Here is a 22,491-nt window from a genome sequence, read left to right on the forward strand (position 1 = left end):
ATATTTCGATGCTTTGGATTTTGTTAAGGCTTGCTTTATGGCCTAATATGTGGTCTATTCTGGAGAATGTTCCATGTGCATTGGAAAAGAAAGTATTCTTGGCTGCTGTTGGGTGGAGTGTTCACTATATGTCTATGAGATCAAGTTGGTTGATTGTGGCATTTAGATCTTCCATGTCTTTATTGAGCTTCTTTCTGGATGTTCTGTCCTTCACCAAAAGTGGTGTGTTGAAGACTCCGACTACTGTTGTGGAGCTGCCCATCTCTCTTTTCAGTGCTGTTTTATGTATTTTGGAGCCCTGTTGTTGGGTGCATAAATATTTATTATAGTTATGTCCTCCTGGTGTATTGACCCTTTAATCATTATATAGTGTCCCTCCTTATCCTTTGTGGTGGATTTTCCTTTAAAGTCTATTTTGTCAGAGATTAATATTGCCACTCCTGCTCTTTTTTGGTTGTTGTTTGCTTGATATATTTTTTTCTATCCTTTGAGTTTTAGTTTGTTTGTGTCTTTAAGTCTAAGGTGTGTCTATTGTAGGTAGCATATAGACGGATCATGATTTTTTATCCAATCTACCACTCAGAGGGCCATTTTAAAGGAAGAATATATGAATATGTACCGGGCATCAGTACAAGGAATATGATGGAGCTGCCCCTTCAGAAAGAAGCCCCGGTGATGCAGTAGTTAAGTGCTCAGCTGCTAACGAAATGTTGGTGATTCGAAACAACCAGTTGTTCCATGGGAGAAAGATGTGGCAGTCTGCTTCCATAAAGATTACAGCCTTGGAAACCCTACACGGCAGTTCTATTCTGTCTTACTGGGTCATTATGAGTCAGAATCGACTCGATGGCAATGGGTTTGGTTTTGGTGTGTTTTGGCCCCTTCAGAGGCTTTGTAGGCTCCAAGGAGTGTCCTAAAAGAAGAGGATATTTCTCAGAAGGGCCATGGGAAGGAAAATTAATTTTGGCTTTAGTGGAATCCAGGCTATGTTTTCCTTCTTGTTTTATCTTTTGACCCCATCACCTGTAATTCCACCCACGGTCCCTCTCATGCTACTCCAAGGCCATTGCCTCTTTTGCTAGGATCCCCCTGCATCCTCTCCTTCTTTGAGAGTCCTTTGAAATCCCACCAAGCCACGCCCTCTCACCCATAGGTCCCATGCACATGTCATCTTAGCAGTAAGGCACATCTGGACTGTAAACATCTAGTTACTTATTTGGTGGTGATTCCAAAGCCTGGCTTCTGGAAGGGAACCGTGTCATTGCCAGCATCTTTAGTCTATCAGCAAATGTTTATTGAACTCTTACTGTGTGCTGAGCACCATGCTGGGGACCACGGAAGCAGGCAGCAGTCCCTGCCTTGAAGAGCTTATAATCTCCTTTGAGAGGACGGGGCGGAGGCCACAGCCTCAGCCAAGGCTTGCTGAGGACAGGAGGGGCCACATCTGGCTAGACTGGAAGGGCGTTTCAGAAGGTCTAAGTCCTTCCAGAAAGGAAGATTTCCATAGGCACAGAAGATGGGGGTGGGAGCAGTGGGAGCAAAGTGGGCGAGCTGGAAAGTCTGAGGTGGCTGCACCTGGGCTTGAGTGAGGCATTCATCTGGTGCGGTAGGGAGTCCTGGCTAAAAAGAAGTGTTGGCACATTCCTTAGAATGTGGAGCTCTAAGGGACCAGGTCATCAAACTTGCTAAAAATGGCATCTTGGACCAGAGGGGCTTTAATGTGCCATGTGGGAGGCTGCAGCGCCCAGGCCCCTAATTCTCTGCCGAGACCCAGGGTGAGAGGTCCAGCTTATCAATGGCTGAGCAATCCACAAAGTCTTGGGGGTAGCTGTTGGCCCGGAATGGGTCCAGGGGGACCTTCGTGATGTGAGTGTTGTCACAGATGAGGCGTGAGACAGACACTTTCTGCAGGGCATCCCGCTGCTCCTTGGTGAAGACCCCAGGGTTCTCCCACCAGAACCTGCAGAGACAGAGCAGTCTACCCAGATGGCCCAGTGGCAGTTCCTCCCTGACCTACCAGAGGGGAGGAAGAGTCCTTCCGAGGGCCTCTTCGTGCCCTGGTGTAGATTCTATGGAAGGTGGCCTGGGTTTCACCCTGGTGGTTACCAACCAGCTAAAGATCCCCTTCTTCTCAATCTTGGGAGGACAGAGGGATGAGCATCACCAAGGGGATGATGAGAGCAGTGAGGAAGGAAGTCACAGGGGACAGGTGAAAGCCCTGCGCATGCTGAGGTCTGGAGCTGGCCCTCATGCAGGATGAAAATTGGGATGCCCACCTTAGAGAAAGGCTCCACTTGGTCCTCCGTGGCCGAGGCTGCACGTACCTGTCTCCATCGCGGATCTTCTGGAACTGCTTCCCCACGAGACAGTTCAGGAGAGACCCCACCCGGCCTCCCTCTACCATGGGCTCAGCAATGGCCCCTATCCAGACATCGATGTTGTCAGGGGTCCCATAGAGATCCAGTAACTTCTTAGCCAGCATCTCGTTCTTCAGCACAGCAGCCAACTCTTCCATTGTCTTGGGCTGGAAGAGGCCACAGAAGCCTCTCCAGGAGTTGTACCCTAAGGTGGGGAGGCCGAGGTTGTGTCACTCCAGGGGCTTCCTGCCCACATCCCCTCTTGGAGACATACCGCTCCAGCTTCATCAGCCCCAGAAAGTCTAGGCTCCCAGCCTTTTGGGATGAGGGAGGCAGTGATCCACTGTTTATATCTTTGGTACTTCAGTCTCTAGAAAGCTAGATTATGTGGGGGCTTACTATGGGTCCAGGCACATTTCTAAGCACAGTACAAATACTGTGAACTGAAAAATAGATGTTAAGTAACTTCCCAGGGTTATATAACCATAAATGGCACTGCTGGGCTTTGAATTCAGGCAGCCAGGCTCAATTACTACATTAAATTGCCTTTCATGGGCACAAAAGAAAGGCCCAACAGTCATTTCTTTCTTTCTATTCTCCCTTTCTTAGGCTTTTTTTGGCTTTTAAACTGGTTTTACAAGCTAGTTGTTGATGACTTTTTCATTTGAGGCATTCTGAGATGTACCAGGTATGTTCTCTTGTCTCTGCATTAGGGAGAATGGAAGATTCCATTTCACAGATGAACAAAGTGAGTTTTAAAAACTAGTCTCTCTGCCCTCTGTTGTAGAACTGATCAGGTCCTCAAGATTACAGCAGAGAGTCAGAGAGTCCCCAGGAGCCCCCAAAGTAGCTAAAAGCTCCCCAGGACCAGGTCAGTTCTGGGCCACTCACCAGGCAGCCCATGGTCCCGGCCCCGTTGTATGTTGATGGCAGCCAGGTCATGGCCATGAATGTTGTGCTGTGGCTGGAAGAGCTTGTTGCGTAGCTCTCCTGTCATCATTTTATTCTGGTGCATCAACTTGGACTTCTTGGCCAGCAGGCCCCGTACCAGAGGGTCAATTCCACCTGCAAGGGAGACCCAGAGACCATCCTGGGGGTGGAGACATCTTCCACTGTTGGCTCCTCCCTCCACCAGACATTGTCTCTCAGGTGAAAGTAGGACCAGCTGAACATGTCAGGCTGGAAGCTGGGAGAGAAGAGTACATTGCAACCTGCAGAGGGTGCTAGCGGGAGAGGGCAGCCCAGCTCTCTGGAAGGGGCATTCATGGGATGATGTCATGAATATAAGCTTAAGGATTTTCTCCAAGCTGTAGTTCACGGAGTCAGCTCCTTCTCCTTCCATATATTCCCCAAGGAACACTGCCGCATGGGGGAGAGTTAGCATAAATCTTTAGGAAATGGCCCTGACTTGTCAGGCCTTGGAGCCCTAGTGGTGCAGTCGTTAAGAGCTTAACTGCTAACTGCTTAACTGCTAACCAGCCACTCCTTAGAAACCCAATGGAGCAGTTCTACTCTGTCCTATAGGGTTGCTATGAGTCGGAATCAACTAGACGGCAACGAGTTTTTTTGTTTTTTTTTGTCAGGCCTTAAGTAAAGCAGGTCTCAACACAGCCCGGCCCAGGAATAAAGGAGAGCTGCGTCCAACCTCTGACACCTAATGGAGGTGGAAGGCCCTAGAGGAGAGCAGAAAAGAGCAGTGTTATTTGCCAACCCATGAATTCTTTCTACAAGGGTCACAGAAGCTTAGGGCAGGGAAGGGAGCTAGGGACACCCTAGTCACTTTAGAAGCCAGAAGGAGGAAAGAAATAACTAATACTTACTGACCACTTTCTGTGTGTCAGGAATCCTCGTTGGGTGCTCTACACATGTATCTCATCTAATTATTTTGGATATCTTAGTGAGATAGGTACTATTATTATCCCTATTTTACAGATGAGGAAGCTGAGGCTCAGAGAAGTGAATTCACTTGCCCAGGTCACACAGGAAATGCTTGGAGTCTGAGTTCCAAGCCAGGTTTCCAGACAAGCAGGCTGGAGAATGGGAGAGCCAGGTGACAGCACTTCCCTGATTGGACTTACCGTCTTTAACTATCCTCCAGGTGTTAAAGAAGAGGGTATGCAGGGGGAGCTCTGACTCTGGGCCCCATGGCTGATAGTTTTCATCCAGGCGAGACACAGTGTAGGGGATCTCTAAGTGGCCAAAGCGGAAGGCGAAGGTGAAGACATTGGAAATCTGGGGATCCACAGATTCATCATAGCCTTGGTATGGAGGGATCTTCTTCTGCATCTCGTCATCACCCAGCACAATGGGCAGGTAGTCCCTAAAGGTGATAATCTGGAGGGAGAAAAAAGCCATGGGGAAAGGATGTGAGAAGGCTTAAATCTCTGCAGAGGGAGGCCGGTGAGGAGCTGTGGCCAAGAGGAAGGAGCAGTAAAAAATCAAGGATGGCAAACGGACAACATATGTGCCCAGTTCCCCTTCGTATGACCGTGGCAGACATTGCTAATTGATGATGACATTCTTTCTGCTGATCTCTCATCATTTGTCTCAATATAGGTGCTACTTGGATTTGGCAGCTGAGATGCATTCTCTTTGCCATCTTTGCTCTGAGTTAATGACCTTAATGCTAAAGTGGCAGTCCTTGTGTGTCACTTTAACTTAACAATGTCATGTTATTAGGATTAAGGCTTACTATATAGCTACAGTAATCAAACAGTGTGGTACTGTTGTAAGAATAGACACATAGATTAATGGAATAGAATAGACAACCCCAAAATAGATCCACACAAATATGCTCAATTCATTTTTGACAAAGGAGTAAAAGCAATTCAATGGAGGAGGGATAGCCTTTTCAATGAGTGGTACTGGAGCAATTGGACATTCATAGGCCAAAAAAAAAAAGCACCTATACCTAAATCTCACACTTTATACAAAGGTTAACACTAAATATAAAACATAAAATTATAAACCTTCTAGAAGAAAACGTAAGAGAAAATATTTGGGATCTAGGGCTAAGCAAAGAGTTCTGAGACTTGACACCAAAAGCACAGTCTATAAAAAGAAATACTAATAAATTGAACCTCATCAAAATTAAAAACTCTATTCTGTGAAAGGCCCCGTTAAGAGGATGAAAAGACAAAATACAGAGTGGGAGAAAATATTTTCAAATCACATATCTGACAAACGACTTGTGTCTAAAATACATAAAGAACTCTCACAACTCATTGTTGATGTTAAAAAAAACAACAATCTTTTGTCCAATTTCAAAATGGGCAAAAGATATGAACAGATATTTCATTGATGAAGATATACAGATGGCAAATAAGCACATGAAAAGATGTAAATCATTATTAGCTATTAAAGGAATTCGGATTAAAATCACAATGAGTTATCACTAAACACTTATCAGAATAGCTGTAATAAAAAATAGTGGTAACATCAAACGTTGATGAGGATGCTGACTGCAGTGCAGTGAATTACTTAATATGGCCCTTCTAGCCATAGTCTTTGTAACTCCCACCAGATGACTGGGTGGGACTATGCAAATGAGGTGCTTGTGGCCCACCAAGGGGATTGGATAGTTTGCTAATAATGTAAATAATGTGCATGGCACACTTGTAGGGGTGGGACCAGGCAAATTAGGTGTATGGAACCCTAATGAAGGAATTGGTCAGTTTTGCCATTCTGCTAGGCTTAAAAGAGAGCCAATCCCAGAGCAGAGAGGGGACCTCACTACCACCAAGAAAGAAGAGCCAGGAGTGGAGCACACCAAAAATATCCTTTGGACCCAGGATATCTGTGCTGTGACTCTCTTACACTCAGGAGACAGAGAGAGAGAGTTGTAACACTGAAGATGGCGAGAGCCGGGATAAGCAGAAGCAGTAGAACCAGGAGACCAGCAGGAGACAGCTTCTTGGCCCACAGAGCGAGAAAGTTGAGTACCTTCAGGCAAGAGGCTTCCTAGCAGAGTGGGGTGCCTCTGGGCACCTGGTGCCACAGCTAGGTTCACCAACCCGCTAAGTGAGACAGCTCAGCACCTTTGGGATGAGGCTTGCTGGTGGAGTGGGATGCCTCCAGGCACTTATTGGCAGAGCTAAAAGAGCTCTGTAACGCTTGCCTAAGCACGGCAGAGGCTGAGAAGCCAGAGAGAGACATGCCTATGGGCACCGCTGAGGAGAGGCTGCCCTCATCGAAGAACTGTATCCTGAGTTGTTCCTGAACCTGAATTATAACCTGTTACTTCCCTAATAGGAGCCCTGGTGGATGGTAGTTAAGAGCTTGGCTGCTAACCAAAAGTTTGGATCCACCAGCCGCTCCTTGGAAACCCTATGGGGCAGTTCTACTCTGTCCTATAGGGTCTCTATGAGTCGGGATCAACTCGATGATAACGAGTTTTTTGTTTTTGCTTACTTCTCTAATAAACCCCATAATCGTGAGTATTGTCTGTGAGTTCTGTGTGGCCATTGCAACAAATTATCAAACCCAGCAGAGAAGTAAAGAGTGCCGAGGGAGGCACAGTTGGTGTCAGAATTAGTAAAAAGGTTGGATGGTAGAGGCACGTCTGACCTCCACCTCATAGGAATCAGCCTTGGGCTGTTAATCTTGATTCTCACTCCCCCTTGTGAAGTTAGAGGAGGTCAGATGCCCCATCACGCCATTTTTGCACGAAGAAACTGAGTCACTCATACATTGCTGGGTGGGGGATGTAAAATGGTACAGCCAGTCTGAAAAGTAGTTTGACAGTTCCTTTAAAACTACAAATGGACTTACCATATGGCCCAGCAATTGCACTCTTGGGCATATATCGCAGAGAAATGAAAACTTACTTTCATATAGATACGTGTACATAAATGTCATAGTAGCCTTATAGAAACTACCTGTTTAAACAAACTGTGGTACATCCATACAACAACAGAAAGGAATGAACTATTGATACATGCAATGGCGTGGATGAACCTCAAGGAAATTACGCTGAATGAAAAAAAGCCAATTTCAAAAGGATACATACTGCATGGTTCCATTTATATGACATTGGTAAAATAATTTAACTGTAGAGATGGAGCAGTTCTACTCTGTAACACATGGAATTGCCATGAGTTGGAATCGACTCGACATCAATGGGTTTGGTTTTTGGTTTTAGAGATGGAGAACAGTTTAGTGATTGCCAGGGATTAGGGATGAGGAGTGGCGGTGGACATGACTTAAAGGAGTAGCATGAGGGAGTCCTGTGGTGATGGTGTAGTTAAGCACCTTTATTGTGGTGCTGGTTACCTGAAACTACCTGATGCTGTCGAGTCATACATGAAACTACATGTGATAAAACTGCATAGAACTGTACACACACTGAGCCCTGGTGGACAGTGGTTAAGAGCGTGGCTGCTAACCAAAAGGTTGGCAATTTGAATCCACCAGCCGCTCGTTGGAAACCCTGTGGGGCAGTTCTGCTCTGTCCTATAGGGTTGCTATGAGTCACAATCAATTCGACAGCAACAGGTTTGGTTTGGTTTTTACACACACAAACACACACACACACACACACACACACACACACGGTTGCATTTATAACTGGTAAAATCTGAATAAGCTGTATGGTTTGTATCAATGTTAATTTCTTAGTTTTGATATTGTATTGTAGTTACACAAGATGTTAGCATTGGGGGAGGCTAGGTGAAGGGTGCATATTGGCAACCTCCTGTGAATTTATCGTAATTTAAAAATAAAATGTTTTGAAAATATGTGTGTGGTTAATATTAACATATCAACCTTTCCAAGTCTCTTCTAGTTAGTTAATCATCCAATTCAACATCAGTTGAGTATGCCCATGCCAAGTGGCTTAGGTGTAGAGAATTATAAAGGAAGAGAATCAAGTCAAAATAACTTGCTAAGGAGTGATGGCACCTACAGTCCTAGCGATAGGACCAGGACAGGCACACTGAAGTGATCGACTCATTAATGCTTTTCTGATACTCTGAATCTGGTGATTGATTCATTTTGGGACAGAAGAGCTGAAGAAAGGAAAGGATGGAGGGTTTAAAAGAATGAGCCAATGGGAGGGAAGCAGTAGAGGAGAGGAGGAGGGAAATGGAGGAGTGGAAAACAAAGAAGGTAGCTGGACGTGGTGCAGGGAGCAGAGGGCTGAGCTAGGAACCGGAGCCAGGTGCTGTGTGGGGCAGTGCTCCTGTCTCTCTTTACCTGCGTGAAGGCTCCCAGGATTTTCCGGGTTTCCTGGTAAAGCATCTCTCCATCCCAGTGAGGATTGAGTCTCTTTAGTTCTCTGGCCAGTCGGTTGTGCTCTCGGAGGAAGAGGGTGTGGGAAGTGGCCAGCAGGATCTGCTCTGAGGCTCGGGAATCACCTAGAAGGTGGGAAGGCAGGAAGGTGGATTCTCCCTGAACAGCCCAGAAGCCAGTAACCTGCACAAGGAATGATGGTGCCCCCAAGGAACCCTCTCCTAAGCACCTGCTTCCAGTTAACTTAAGGGAGGTCATGTGGAGCAGCAGGATGGGGTGGGGAATTAGAGGTTTGAATCCCAGCTCTACTGCTTTTTAGCTGTGTGACCTTGGGCAAGTTATTTAACATTTCTGAGGCTTTTGTGAGCTTATCTGTGAAAATGGGGATATCACGGCCTATTTCACAGGATTGTAGTAAAGGTGACATATTAAAAAACAAAATTTTACTAACAGTAATCCCAACTGCCTTCTAAGAAAACCCCAACCCATTGCTGTCGAGTTGATTCCGACTCATAGGGACCCTATAAGACAGAGTAGAACTGCTCCATAGGGTTTCCTGGGCTGGTGGGTTTGAACAGCCAACCTTTTAGTTAGCAGCCTAATACTTAAATATTGTGCCACCAAGGCTCCTTTCACAAATAGATAAAGGGCTCTTTATTTTGTTGAGCAACTTTGAAGGTTTTGGGGATGCGGGTTTGAGGGTAGGCTCCTGGGCAGGGCTGAACTCTGTGGAATAAAGAGAGAAGAATCTGGAGTGGGAGATGATCTGGGAGGGAGGGGGAGAGAAGCAAGGACAGCAGAGGGAGACCACTGAAATCGTGGAAGACTGTGTGTTCCTCTAATCATCAGAAAAGTCTATTAACCTCACAAATGCTTGGGCTTAGTGGATATTTTTGTGAAAAATGGGCAGGGGCTCAGTTTTGTGTCTGGATTGGTGTGAGGCACATGTGGATACAGAATCAAGAGATCTCCTGAGAGATCCTGGCCTGTGGGCCAGCCTTCTGCCATGTCTCGGTGGCCAGAGGGTTTATGTGGGGGGAGTGGGTTTTTGGAGGAATGAAGGCCTCTAGAAGCCAAGGACGGAGGGGACCAAGAGGGCATGAGCCCCCGAAATGAACAGAACTGAGAGGGCTCTGGTGGTCCACCATAGGGAGTGGGGGTTTGTACCAAGTTTATGGAAAGCCTTAAAAATACATGCCCCTTCATCCAGAAATCCCCCCTCTAGGAAATTATATTACTAAATTCATTAAAAATGAACACAAAGATTCATCAGCAAGGATGTTCATTACCTCAAAAAAAAAAAAAAAAGAAAAATTAGAAATAGCCTGTTGTTATTGTGTGCTGTTGCGTTGATTCCGACTCATAGCAACCCTATGGACAGCAGTAGAACTGCCCCTTAGGGTTTCTTAGGCTGTAATCTTTATGGGAACAGGTCTCCAGGTCTTTTCTCCCTTGGAGCCGCTGGTGGGTTCACACTGTCTCGCTTTTGGTTAGCAGCCAAGTGCTTAACCATTGCACCACCAGGGATTCTTAGAAATAGCCAATGTGTCCCCATATAGGGCTGATAAAATACATTATGGTAATATTGCCATGGAATACCAGGCAGCCATTAAAAATCATGTTGTAGAAGAATATTTAATGACATGGGATATATTGAGTGAAGAATCAGCTTATACAGCATTATTTATAGTATGATTTCAATTATGTGAAAAATGTAGAATTATATTTATGACAGAAAAAAATACTGGAAAGATATTGTTATGGATCGAATTGTGTCCTCCCAAAATATGTGTTGTAAATCCTAACCCCTATACTTGTGGTTGTAATCTCATTTGGGAATAGGATATCCTTTGTTATGTTAATGAGGCCATATCAGTGCAGGGTGTGTTTTAAGCCAATCAACTTTGAGATATAAAATGAGTAGCTCAGGCACAGAGAAGCAAGCAGAGATGGGTGAAGACAGATGCCAAGCCACGTGAAGATTGCCATGAAACCGAGGAACACAGCTGAAAAGAGACGAGGACCTGCCCCCACAGAGCCAACAGAGAGACAATGCCTTCCCCTAGAGCTGGAGCCCAGAATTTGGACTTCTAGCCTCCTGAGCTGTGAGAAAATAAATTTCTGTTTGTTAAGGCCACTCACTTGTGGTACTTCTGCTGTAGCAGCACTAGATAACTAAGACAGATTCACATTACAATGTTATTATCTGTGGGTGGTGGAATTGTGTGTGGTTATTATTTTTTAAATTTTTTTAGTGCTTTTCTGGACCTCCCTATTTTTTTTTTTTTTTTGCAGTGACCATGTGTTCTTAAATTCTGTATTCATCTAGGCCCCTCTGCCAGTCCTAGGCCAGTGCCAGGGGGAGTGGTGGCTTGGTGTGCATTTTTCCAGAAAGATGATGAGAAGGAGCAGTGGCAAAGACCCCCTGGAAGTTGCCTGGCGGCCTTGTGAAGTTTTTGGTCTCTCTCTGCTCAGTCCCCAGGGCAGTCCCCTTGTCCGTGGGCCCCTCTGTTCCTGACCTAGACTCACCCGCCAGGAAGCAGGGCACTCGGGCCGTGGTGTTGATGAATTCGCAGGGGCTTGGCTTCTTGATGACAAAGGGCAGGTAGGGCAGCCCATGGTCCGAGACCTCCGGGTTGACAGCCATGAGGCCCAGGGGGCTGCTGAGGTTGCGGAGGCGGCTGGCCAGACTCAGCTCTGACCCGTACACAAAGCTGGCATCCAGGAAGGAGGTGGGAGCATTGATCTGCTCTCGGGTCAGTGAGTTGTAGGGTGGAGAGGGGCAGACGAACCCGGTTCGGAAGAATGGCAGGCACTTCCCTTGAGTCTTCAGCTTGGGGTCTTCGGGCGGGAACTGCAGAGATCGGGGTTGGGTGACTGGGCAGGGATGGCGCAGCTAGGCCCTGGGAACCTCTCTCCAGCTGAGTCTGGATGCAGCTGGCACAGATGCCGATGGCACCCTCCTGGGACCCTAGTACTAGACACTGACCCCAGACATCTCCTGCTGACACCATGCATCCTGTGTGCACAAAACCCTAAAGTTCATTACATCTTGCTGTGTAAGAGAACTGAGGGGGATCATTTAGTCTTTCACGGCTTGCGCTCTGAATATTTGGTGGGATGGAGCCTAAGATCCCTGGATAGGGAAGCTGGGCATGAGATGAGAAAAGAGTTTGTTCATAGTTACTACTAATAATAGCTACCGTTTATTTATTTTGAACTTACCGTGTCAAGCATTACGCAAACTTTATCTCACTTTGGTCTTCACAAAACCCTGCAAGGTAGACAACTCATTCCATTTTACAGGTCAGAAAACTGAGCCCTAGAAAGGTTGAGTAACTTGCCTAAGGAATTACAAACTGGAAAGGAAAGATGTTGGGGTTCAGATCCAGATTGGCCTCACTCTATATCCCATGCTCTTTCTACCATAGCATATAGCCTTGACTTGTTGTTTGAATGAGTAAATGACTAACTGCAGAATCTACAAATACTAAGAAAAGGTGCACCATTGCAAATTCCTCTCCCTTCCTGCGGGAAATTCCCGAAAATCCTTGCTGGCTCACTCTGGCTCATCCATCAAGTTTCAGCTCCTTCTGGGAATAGACTTCCCTGACCCCAGGATGACTTAGAACATCCTTCCACAAACTTTATTGTGTGTGAGCTGAATCTCCCGGGGACCGTGGTAAAAGGTAGGTTTTGTTTCCGAATGTCTGAGTGGGGCTTGCGGTTTTGCATTTCTAATAAGTCCCCAGGTGATGCTGATGCTGCTGAGCTTCAGGCTTAGACAACCCTCCCCAGATCTTCCCGATTTTGTCATCAGTGTTTACTTGTTCATTTCTCACATTGGCCCTTTGTCACAGGGCAGGGCTTGGTGCACTGCCTGCCACCAGTAGATGATTAATGTCTGTTTACTGAATAAATGGATGAGTGAATGAATGGATGAGTTGGGAAGCTATCAACTCAGCATTCAGGATCCACCAAGAGATCCCGGCTGACAGGCAGGGTGGGCAAGGAGCTTGTCCAGGATCATCATCTAGCCGAAGGGACCTACCATGATAGGGAAACAGTTGTCCCCCTGGATACAGTGTTTTTCACACTGGACTTTGGAGTACTCGCTACTCCCCGGCTCGGTTTCAGGGGCAAAGTCCAGGTCGTGGTCCACAATTTGACCCCACTGCATGAAGAGCAGGGACGTTTTTTGGTCCAGAACACCCTCCTCGTTCAGATAGCCAACAATCTTGTTGGATACCTCTCGGGCCTATAGATGGAAAGAGAACAGGAGGATTAGAGGAAAAAGTGTTTTGAGGATTCAGATTCAACTGCAGTTTATCAAGTATCTATGATGTAAGAGGTACATTTAATCCCCATAGCAAGCATGTGAGGTGGGTGGCATTACTCCCATTTTATAGATGAGACTGAGTCCCAGAGAGGTGAAGTCAGCTCTCCCAGGCCCTGCAGCTATGAAGGGACAGAGGTAGGATTGAAACCACGTCTGTATGACTTCCAAGGCCAGTGCTCTTTCCACTATGAAGAGGGAAAGCAAAGACAGGCTGCCTCGGAAACAACCGCCAAGGAGGTGCCAAGTGTCCAGGAGTAGGAGAGGGGCTCTGGGTAGGGGCTGCCAACTCAGATGAGGCCAACAGAAAGGACCTCCTGGCCAACAACAGCTGATGCACTCCAGAGGCTGGGGCAGGGTCAGCGCAAGCAGGACGGGGCAAGGAAGCCATCTGCCTGGGACACCCCAGGGCATCTGGCCTGCTGACAGCTGGGCCGCGACCACCACGTGCCTGGACGCCGGGCTCCAGGCTCTGCTGCCCTCTAGTGGTGGTCTGGGGAATAGCGCCAGAAAGCCCGTCCAAATCTCCGTCTTTCTGCTGACGCGCGCGGCTCCGCCGCCCATCCCTTCGCTCTCCCACCCTATTTCTTCTCCCTTTCTGTGTATGTTTGGGGAGTGCCTTCCTTCCCCTGTGACTCCCATCCTTCATCCCCCCATACTCGAGGGCTCACTCCCACCCCGACCTCACCAGCGGGAGAGGGAAGCCGTTTCGCGTCTTTCGCGGCGTCCACCCAAAGGGGAGGGAGACCCCGTCCTCGTACTCGGCCGGCAGCCAGCGCACCAGCGCCCTGTTGGCTGCTCCCAGCGCCGGGTTCCTCCTGAAACCCAGCAAGACCTGCCCTCAGCCTCAGCCGTCCGCCCAGGATTTGCTTCTCCGCGGAGCCCCGACTGGCCCTGGGAGGATCTGGGAGCCTATGTCCTAGGGAAAGGGAATTCGGAGGAAGTACCTCTCAAATTTGGGATTTCTGAATTTTACCCCACCCACTGGGGAAAGGTGCTGCTTCCAGTAGGGTACGGTGGTCTCACGGGAGATGGCTGGAGACTTGTATTCTTTAGAAGATAGGGAAGTTGGGGGAGGGTTTCAACGGAACAGATTCCAATGGGACGCAAATCCAGGAGAGCAAAGCAGTGGGAGTTCTGCCTGGAATGCCCAAGTGCAAAGTGCCTGGCTAGGCTAGGTAGGTGGGCTCGGCTGGGGGGAGGGGCTAGGCTGGTCTGGGTAGGTGGCCTGTGCTGAGCAGGGCTGGGTAGGTGGGCTGGGCTGGGTAGGTGGGCTGGGCTGGGTAGGTGGGCTGGGCTGGGTAGGTGGGCTGGGCTGGGTAGGTGGGCTGGGCTGGGTAGGTTGGGCAGGCCAGGCGGTCCTGGGAGGGTCTGACCCACACCCGCACTCCTGCCCAGTCACCTGTTATTACAGTCTCCCGTAATGGTGCGATAAGGGCTGTTCTTGTTACATTTCACCGCAGAGGCAGAGAGACATCTCACTTCGTGACAGAGGAAAGCCAAGTGTACGCTGGGGCCTGAAACAGAAGGGGCGCCAAAGGGGCTAAGCTATTTCTCCGTTCTCCAGTTTGCAGAGGGGGCAGGGAATTAAAACCAGGGATGGCCTTACATTGCTTCAGGCCGACAGTTTGGAAAGCTCATCTTCTGCGACATAATCCTAGTAAATCCCCCTGACAGAAGTGGCTTAAATGCCCTCTCCCCTCCCTCCCCCTGCAGAATTGGTGACGCTGTGGGTTGGGACAGGGATCCCATGTTTATTGACTTTAGCACTTCCTCTGTGCAGAGGCTTTACAGATGGTATTATACAAAGAGCACTGATGTCCTCTCATTAAGAGTTTGCAAGGTGACCTTGATGGGTCTGAGTTCCTGCCTCTGTGGAAAGAGCACTGGATTAGATGTCCTCTAAGCCACTCCTCACTCTATTGGTCTACGATTCTAAGAAGGGAGAGACAGGGAATGCAGCTTTTGGCGGACTCTCCTGCAAGGTCTCTGAGTGGTGTAAATGGTTTGTGCTTGTCTACAAACCTAGAGTTTGAGGTTTGAACCCACTCCAGTGGTGCTGCAGAAGAAAGGCCTGGCAGTCTGCTTCCATAAAGATTACCTCCAAGAAAACCCTATGGAGCAGTTCTACTCTGTTACATGGGGTCACCATGAGTAAGAATTGACTCAACAGCAACTTTTTTTTTTCTCTCTCTGTCCTGCGGGGAGATGACCCCTTCCTGCCATCAGAGGGCTAGTGGCTTTTCTGTACCTGTGACATTGGTCAAGGTCAAGTGCTGCCTCAGTCTGTTTAAGGTCTCCTCCCACACCTGACCTTTGCGGATGGCCATGCGAGTCTGGCCTTTGGCATGCTTGAAATATTTTAACAGCTGTCCGGTGGTGGGAGTCTCAGAGCTCATGGAAATCTTCAGCCTGCAATGGAGAGCAATGGAAAAGTTATGATGGGACCCCCAGGCTCAGATCCTGTAGAAGGGAGTTGGTGTGAGGTAGTGAGTGTATAGGAGGCGCCATAGGGAGGCGTCGGCAACATGTAGGAGACAAGCACTTCTTGTGCTGTCCGACCTTTTCTTTGTTTCTGTTTAATGCTTCTGGAAAATCTCTTCTGGGAAGAGGAAGCTACAGTTGTCTTTAAGCTTTGTTAGGTGTGGTCCTGAGGGAAGGCAGGTGGATGCTTCCTGGATCTGTATCACAGAGCTGCAGCGGGGCTGGCTGTGTCAGAGTCAACTGGGGCAACTTTAAAAACACACAGTTCCCAGGATTTACTGAGTCAGACTTGGGAAACACCTAACACAAGCTGGCATCTCCTCAAGTCTTGTGGGCTGATAATTAGAGGAATAAGAAGCTTATGAGTCTTCTGCCCATGAAACCACCCTTAACTGCTTCTGGGCCTAGAGTGAGTGTGGAGTGTGTTTAGATGTGACACACCTTGGCTCTGGGCCGTAGCATCCAGCCTATCTCTGACCCTGCCTTGGACAAGATATCTAGCCTTTTTATTCCTTAATTTCCCACATGTAGAATGAGCAGCCAAAACCCTTCTATTAAGAAGTTTGTGACAACACAGAGATGACCGAGGGCAGGGTGTTGTCAGAAAAGTCCCTCCACATGAACTTTCTACCCCCTCAGTGGGCCACAGTTTCCTCATGTGTGCGATAAGTGGGCTTGGCACAGTGATTAAGTGCTCAGCTGCTAACTGAAAGGTTGGTGGTTCGAACCCACCAGCTGCTCTGTGGGAGAAAGATGTGGCAGTCTGCTGCTTAAAAGATTTATAGCCTTGGAAACCCTATGGGGCAGTTCTACTCTGTGCTGTAGGGTCGCCATAAATGGAATCAACTTGACAGCAATGGGTTTAGTTGTGGTTTTTGTAGGTGGCACAAACAGTTTGTACTCGACTACTAACCCAGAGGTTGGCAGTTTGAACCCCCCCAGCAGCACCACGGAAGAAAGGCCTGGTAATCAGCTTCTGTAAAGATTACAGCCAAGAAAATCCTATGGAGCAGTTCTTCTCTGAAATACATGGCGTCACCATGAGTCGGGATTGACTGGATGGCAACAAGTTTTGTTTTTTTTTTTAATGAGATGATCTTGGAGGTGTTCTATGGCTCTAAAACCCATTGCTGTCAAGCCGATACCGACTCATAGAGACCCTGTAGGACAGAGTAGAACTGCCCCATAGGGTTTCCAAGGCTGTAATCTTTACTGAAGCAGACGCCACATCTTTCTGCTGCGGGGCATCTGGTGTGTTCGAACCGCCCACCTTTTGGTTGTCAACTGAGCACTTGAACCACTGGACCATCAGGGCTCCACTCTATAGCTCTAAGACGCTGAAATATTGGAAGTGGCTCGAAGTCTCTCAAAAGACAACCCTGTTTTTTGGGTGCAATTCACTGGCTTTAACACCTGGCCTGTCACTACAGGTCAAGTCATTAACTCTGTATGTAAAGTGTCAGAGGGCGCTGTGCCTCAACCCCAGGGACTACATGAGTGAGCAGGCCAGGCACAAGGAGGACTGTGATGATTGGGCTCTAATCACAGGCCCACCACCTCCTAACCCCCACCTCAGTAAAAAAGAGCCCAAGAGAATAAGGCATTTTGCTTTTTCGCTGCTTTTGTAAGAGACAGCGTGGCCCAGCGGCCCAGACTGCTTCACTGTCCAATATACTAACCACTAGCCATATGTGACTATTTAAATTGAAATTCATTAAAATAAAACTAAATTAAAAATTCAGTTCCTCAATTGCACTACCACATTTCAAGTGCTCAATAGCCACACGTACCTAATGACTACTGTACTGGACAGTGCAGATATAGAATATTTTCACCATCGCAGAAAGTTCTCTTGGGCAAATCTGCTGCAAAAGACCTCTTTAAAGTGTTGAAAAGCAAAGCTGTCACCTTGAAGACTAAGGTGACCCAAGTTATGATGTTTTCAATGGCCTCATATGCATGCTGGACAATGAATAAGGAAGACGGAAGAAGAATGGACACCTTTGAATTGTGGTGTTGGCAAAAAATATTGAATATACCATGGACTGCCAGAAGAACAAATAAATCTGTCTTCGAAGAAGTACAACTACAATGCTCCTTAGAAGCAAGGATGGTGAGACTATGTCTCACATACTTTGGACATGTTATCAGGAGGGATCAGTCCCTGAAGAAGGATGTCATGCTTGGTAAAGTCGAGTGTCAGTGAAAAAGAGGAAGACCCTCAACAAGATGGATTGACACAGTGGCTTCAACAATGGGCTCAAGCATACCAACGATTGCGAGGATGACGCAGGACTGGACAATGTTTCGTTCTGTTGTACATAGGGTCACTATGAGTCAGAACCGACTCGACGGCACCTCACAACAATAGCAGAAGGTTCTCTTGGACAGTGCTGGCCTGGAGTTTGGGCCTCGAGCCAAAGAGACTCAGTTTTGAATCCTGGTTATACTAGGATTGGTTTAATTATATGACCTCTGAGTGACCTGCCTCTTATCTATGAACTGGAAAGCATCATATTACTTACATTAGAGACTCAAAGTGTGAACTTTGGAACAGATTGGCTGGGTTTGACTCCTAACTGCCACTTTGGGCAAGTTACTCAATCTCTCTACCCCAGTTTCCTTATCCGTAAAATGAGGATAGTGATAGTAATCTTAGGTTGAACCATGGCATTTGATCATTTTTACCTCAAAAAATAACTGTTTTGTATGGTTTGATCTAACACTTTTTTTATGGATTGAATTGTGACCCCCTAAAATATGATTTGGAATACCAAGCCCTGTACCTATGGATGGAGCCCTGATGGTGCAGTGGTTAAGAGCTTGGCTGCAAACCAAAAGGTCAGCAGTTTGAATCCATCAGCCGCTCCTTGGAAACCTTATAGGGCAGTTCTACTCCGTCCTATAGGGTTGCTACGAGTCAGAATCAACTCGACAGCAACAGATGTGGTTTGGTTTCTTATACTCATGGATGTAATCCTGTTTGGAAATAGGGTTTTCTTTGTCACGTTAATGAGGCCGTATCAGTGTAGGGTATGTCCTAAACCTGTTCACTTCTGAGATACAACGAAAGCAGATTAGACATAGAAATGAACTCAGACGGGGGGTAGAGAGGAGATAGATGCCATGTGAAGATCACCAAGGAGCTGAGGAATGCTGGGGCTACAGAAACTGAGACAAGGGTCTCCCCCGACCTCAGCCGACAGAGGAAGAGCCTTCCCCGAGACCCATGCCCTGAATTTGCATTTCTAGCCTCCTAAACTGTGAGAAGATAAATTTCTGCCACCTACTTGTGGTATTTCTGCAGCAGCAGCACTAGGAAACTAAGACACACTTCATAGAAGTGTTGGGAGGAGTAAATGTGAAGCAGCTAGAGCTGTATCTGGTACACAGTAAACATTCACACATTACGCAGAAGCAGCAGCAGCAGCAGCCAGGTCCTGAAGGGGTTACTGCAAGATATTTCAGAGCAATGCCTCCCCCCACCCTGAACACAGGAAGGTCAGTTGCTGGGTTTCCCCAGGGCTCAACCTGAAAGATCCCCTGTGGGTGTTCTAGGTTCCCTCCTTCCTCTCCTGCCCTGGGCTCTTCGGGGATTCCACCTGCACGTTGACTCACCAGGGACTTACCTCCCGCTTTTTATCAGGGTTGGGCTCCACTGGAGCTGTCAGGCCTTTGAAGGACTCATTGTCCACCCCCACCACCTCCATCCTAGTCCAACCCACCATCCCCCCTCCTGGACCACCATAGTAGCCCCCTGCCTGGGCTCCCTGCCTCCTCTCCTGTGTCCTTCCCAACCATTCTCCACATAGATGCTGGGGTGATCTTTTTGGAATAAAAATCAGACCATGACACTGCCCTAGTTAAAGCTCTGCAGGGGCTTACCCTGGGACACTGCGTGGGACAAACCCAGCCCTTGGGGCCCACCTCTCTACCACACCTCCATTGTTTCCTGAGCACCCCAGCTCTTTCTTGCCTCTGGGCTTTGCCGTTGCAGTTCCAGTACCTGGAATTCCACACCCTGGCTCTCTGAATGCTGGCTCCTTCTCCCGCTCAGGTAGGCTTTGTTGACCTCTTGCCTAGAGCAGAACCCCTTGCTCTGCCAAGTTCCTCCCTTGTCCTTATTGCGAGTGGCTAGATTATTAGTTTGTGAACTTGTGTAACAGGATATTTAAATGTGACTCCTCCTGTCTCTATGAGGCCTCTAAATCAAAAAACTGAACAATGGGCACAAGTTCCCCCACATTTCAAAGCAGGGCACTGGTCCTCCCCTACCCAACAGGACTTGGAAAGGAGGTAGACGAATACTGATTTTGTGACTTTTATTCTATGCCCCACCTTGAGGCTATGAAAGGATTGAAGTGAAGGAGGGGGACAAGATTTTCATCCAGAGATAACTGCTGAAATGCTGAGCCTTTCCTCGCCTCACCCCACACCATGGAGCCTCCCTTTCACTTTCATCTTAGTGAGAAGGACTCTATGTGGGCCGATCGCTGAGGAGGAGGGCTTGGTGTGTGTGTCCTGGAGTCTTGGCTGGAGTTTGATAACCAAAAAAAAAAAAAAAAAACTAATACAGAGGTCCCCAGGCTGCAGAAAATTCCACTGCAGCTTGCTTGGCCTGCCTCACAATTTTTGCATCGTAATTCCAGGCCATTGCTTGGCTGGCCTCGCCATTTTTGCATTAAAATTGCAGTTCCCTTGCTTGGCCTGCCGGTGAAAATGCTGGTGCCTACGTGGTATGATTAAGAATGTTGCTGATGTAACTTGTATGAACTCCCTACTTGTAAACCCCTTAAAAATAACTTCTCTCCTTGCCCTCTGGGAGCAGTCTTGGTGGCAGCAGCCCCAACTGCTTCTTTTCCATGCACAATGAAATAAAGGCACCTTTCCACTCTCCCACCTCGGTCTCTCGTTTATTGGCCAATACAAGTCATATGGAGCAAAACCTGGGATTTCCACCTGGTAACAAAACCTGTTGCCGTCGAGTTGATTCCAACTCACAGTGACCCTACAGGACAGGGTAGAACTGCCCTGTAGGGTTAGCACTTGGCTGCTAATCGAAAGGCCAGAGGTTAGAACCAGGGGTGGATTATCCCATAGATGAAGTAAGCACAGTGCTTACCTTGCTTACCAGATCACCTGTAGTGAACAATTTCACATTTTTTGACCACATCAAAGATTCTGCCTCTAGGTATCACTGGCATCTGTCTCTCTCCCAACCCACAGCACCTTCCTACAGAATCAAAGTCTCTTTTTAAATTTACAATCCCTGACAGGGGCAGATGACCCAGTAAGCAAGGTAGACAAGGGCTTACTTACAATCTGTAGTGAACAATTTCACCTAGGTTTCACCACATCTTTGAAATTGTGGATTTGTTCACTACAGTGAAATTATTCTCTACAGATTAGGTAAGCAAGGTAAGCACCATGCTTACCTTGCTTATTGGATAATCTGCCCCTTGTTTGAACCCACCAGCTGCTCCACAGGAGAAAGATGTAGCAGTCTGCTTCTGTAAAGATTACAGCCTTGGAAACCCTATGGGGCAGTTATATTCTGTCCCATAGGGTCACTATGAGTTGGAATCGACTTGACAGTAATGGGTTTGTTTTTTTTTTTTTTGTCACTATTGACTCTATGAATAAAGTCACTAGGGACTTCATTCATTAGCTGAATGAACGAAGACCATCTACTGAGAGGCTTTCTGAGACTCTGGAATGCATGACCTGAGGAAATATTCAGCCACATGGAAGAACGTTCTTACAGGATGAGAGTAGACGTCTTCTCAAGGTAATCTACAGGATTTTAGGAGTTGTGGGCTATTGCTCTTACTTGCCACATACTTGAGGGGGTGTGGAAGGGCAAACTTTATACTTGCTTTGGATCACTGGCTTGTCAGGGCTGGTGTAGCTGTGCTTATTGTGAGCAGGAAGCCTGTGAAGGGAAGTATGTGTATGCGTGTGTCTCACATACCTGGTTCGGGAATCCAGGAAGGCTTTGTTGACTTGGACTGTGACCTGACTCACAGCATCAGAGATGGCAGCAGCTATGGTGATCTGTGCTTGGAGTGGGAAAACGGGGCAGGATATCAGACACCATGCCTTTGAGATGCCCTGTGCCTCTGCCTCACTCTTTCTCAGCCATCACTCCCACCCCTCAAATCTGAGAAGGCAGAAGATCAAGATTAGGAAACTTTCCAATGCTCTAGAGAAAAAAAGCAGAGAATGGGAAGAGTATTCTTAGTGATAAGATGTCTACTAGAATATTCAGTGATGGGACTAAGAGTGGGACCACTCAGGTTGGCTCAGCTACTGAGCGGCGGGGGTGGGGGGGGGTTTTGCTGGCTCCTGGTGGGATGGTCTCATGGATCCTTATGCAAGTCCATCACAGAGCTTAGCTGATGACCAGGACCCTAAAGCAAGTAAAGGGATGGTGTGACGGTAGACGTGGAACTCCTGCTTTCACTTGTATTGGGGTCTGGAGTGTGGGGGACAGGATGCATGCTCTAAACAGGGGGAATACAGCGGGTTGAATTAGTGTTCCCTAAAAATTCATGTTCATCCAGAACCTCACAATGTGATCTTATTTGGAAACAGGGTCTTTGCAGATATAATTAGTTAAGATGAGGTCATACTGGATTAGGGTGGGCCCTAAATCAAATGACTGGGGTCTTTATAAGAAGAGGAGAGGACACAGACACACATAGAGAAGAGGGCTATGTGAAGGCAAAGGAAAGGGTTGGAGTGATATAGCTTCAAGCCAAGAAACACCAAAGATTATTGGGAGCCACAAGAAGCTAGGAAAAGGCATGTCAGGATTCTCCCCTAGAGCCTTCAGAGACAGCGCGACCCTACTGATACCTTGATTTTGGACTCCAGGCCTCCTGAACCATGAAGGAATATATTTCCATTGTGTAAGCCACCCAGTTTGTGATAATTTGTTTTGGCAGCCATGGGAAACTAAAACAGGAGAACTTACCAGTTGCGTCAGACTCTGCAGCCTGGAGCAAGGTCAGAGATGCCAGTAGGGCTGGGAGATGGAGAAGGACCCTCATCACTGAAATGAGACACAGGTTCATTTTCGTGAGC

General features: G+C 47.5%; 1 protein-coding gene across 2 annotated transcripts; it reads right to left on the reverse strand.

Annotated features, from left to right (window-relative positions):
- Positions 1 to 1,752: 1,752 nt before the first annotated feature.
- LPO (lactoperoxidase) lies at positions 1,753 to 22,457 on the reverse strand. 2 transcript variants are annotated; one of them, XM_004377884.1, is made up of 12 exons: positions 22,382 to 22,457; positions 21,377 to 21,464; positions 15,173 to 15,333; positions 14,324 to 14,438; positions 13,610 to 13,739; positions 12,637 to 12,843; positions 11,115 to 11,439; positions 8,550 to 8,710; positions 4,436 to 4,691; positions 3,249 to 3,422; positions 2,325 to 2,562; positions 1,753 to 1,960 (listed from the first exon to the last, which is right to left on the reverse strand). In XM_004377884.1, the coding sequence occupies exons 1-12, from the start codon at positions 22,455 to 22,457 to the stop codon at positions 1,753 to 1,755; spliced, it is 2,139 nt and encodes a 712-aa protein (XP_004377941.1). The 2 variants fall into 2 exon arrangements, with proteins under 2 accessions (XP_004377941.1, XP_004377942.1); XM_004377885.1 differs by lacking the exons at positions 15,173 to 15,333; positions 21,377 to 21,464.
- Positions 22,458 to 22,491: the final 34 nt, after the last annotated feature.

The sequence above is a fragment of the Trichechus manatus genome, unplaced genomic scaffold, assembly GCF_000243295.1.
Source record: "Trichechus manatus latirostris isolate Lorelei unplaced genomic scaffold, TriManLat1.0 scaffold00054, whole genome shotgun sequence".
Classification (NCBI taxonomy): Eukaryota; Metazoa; Chordata; class Mammalia; order Sirenia; family Trichechidae; genus Trichechus; species Trichechus manatus.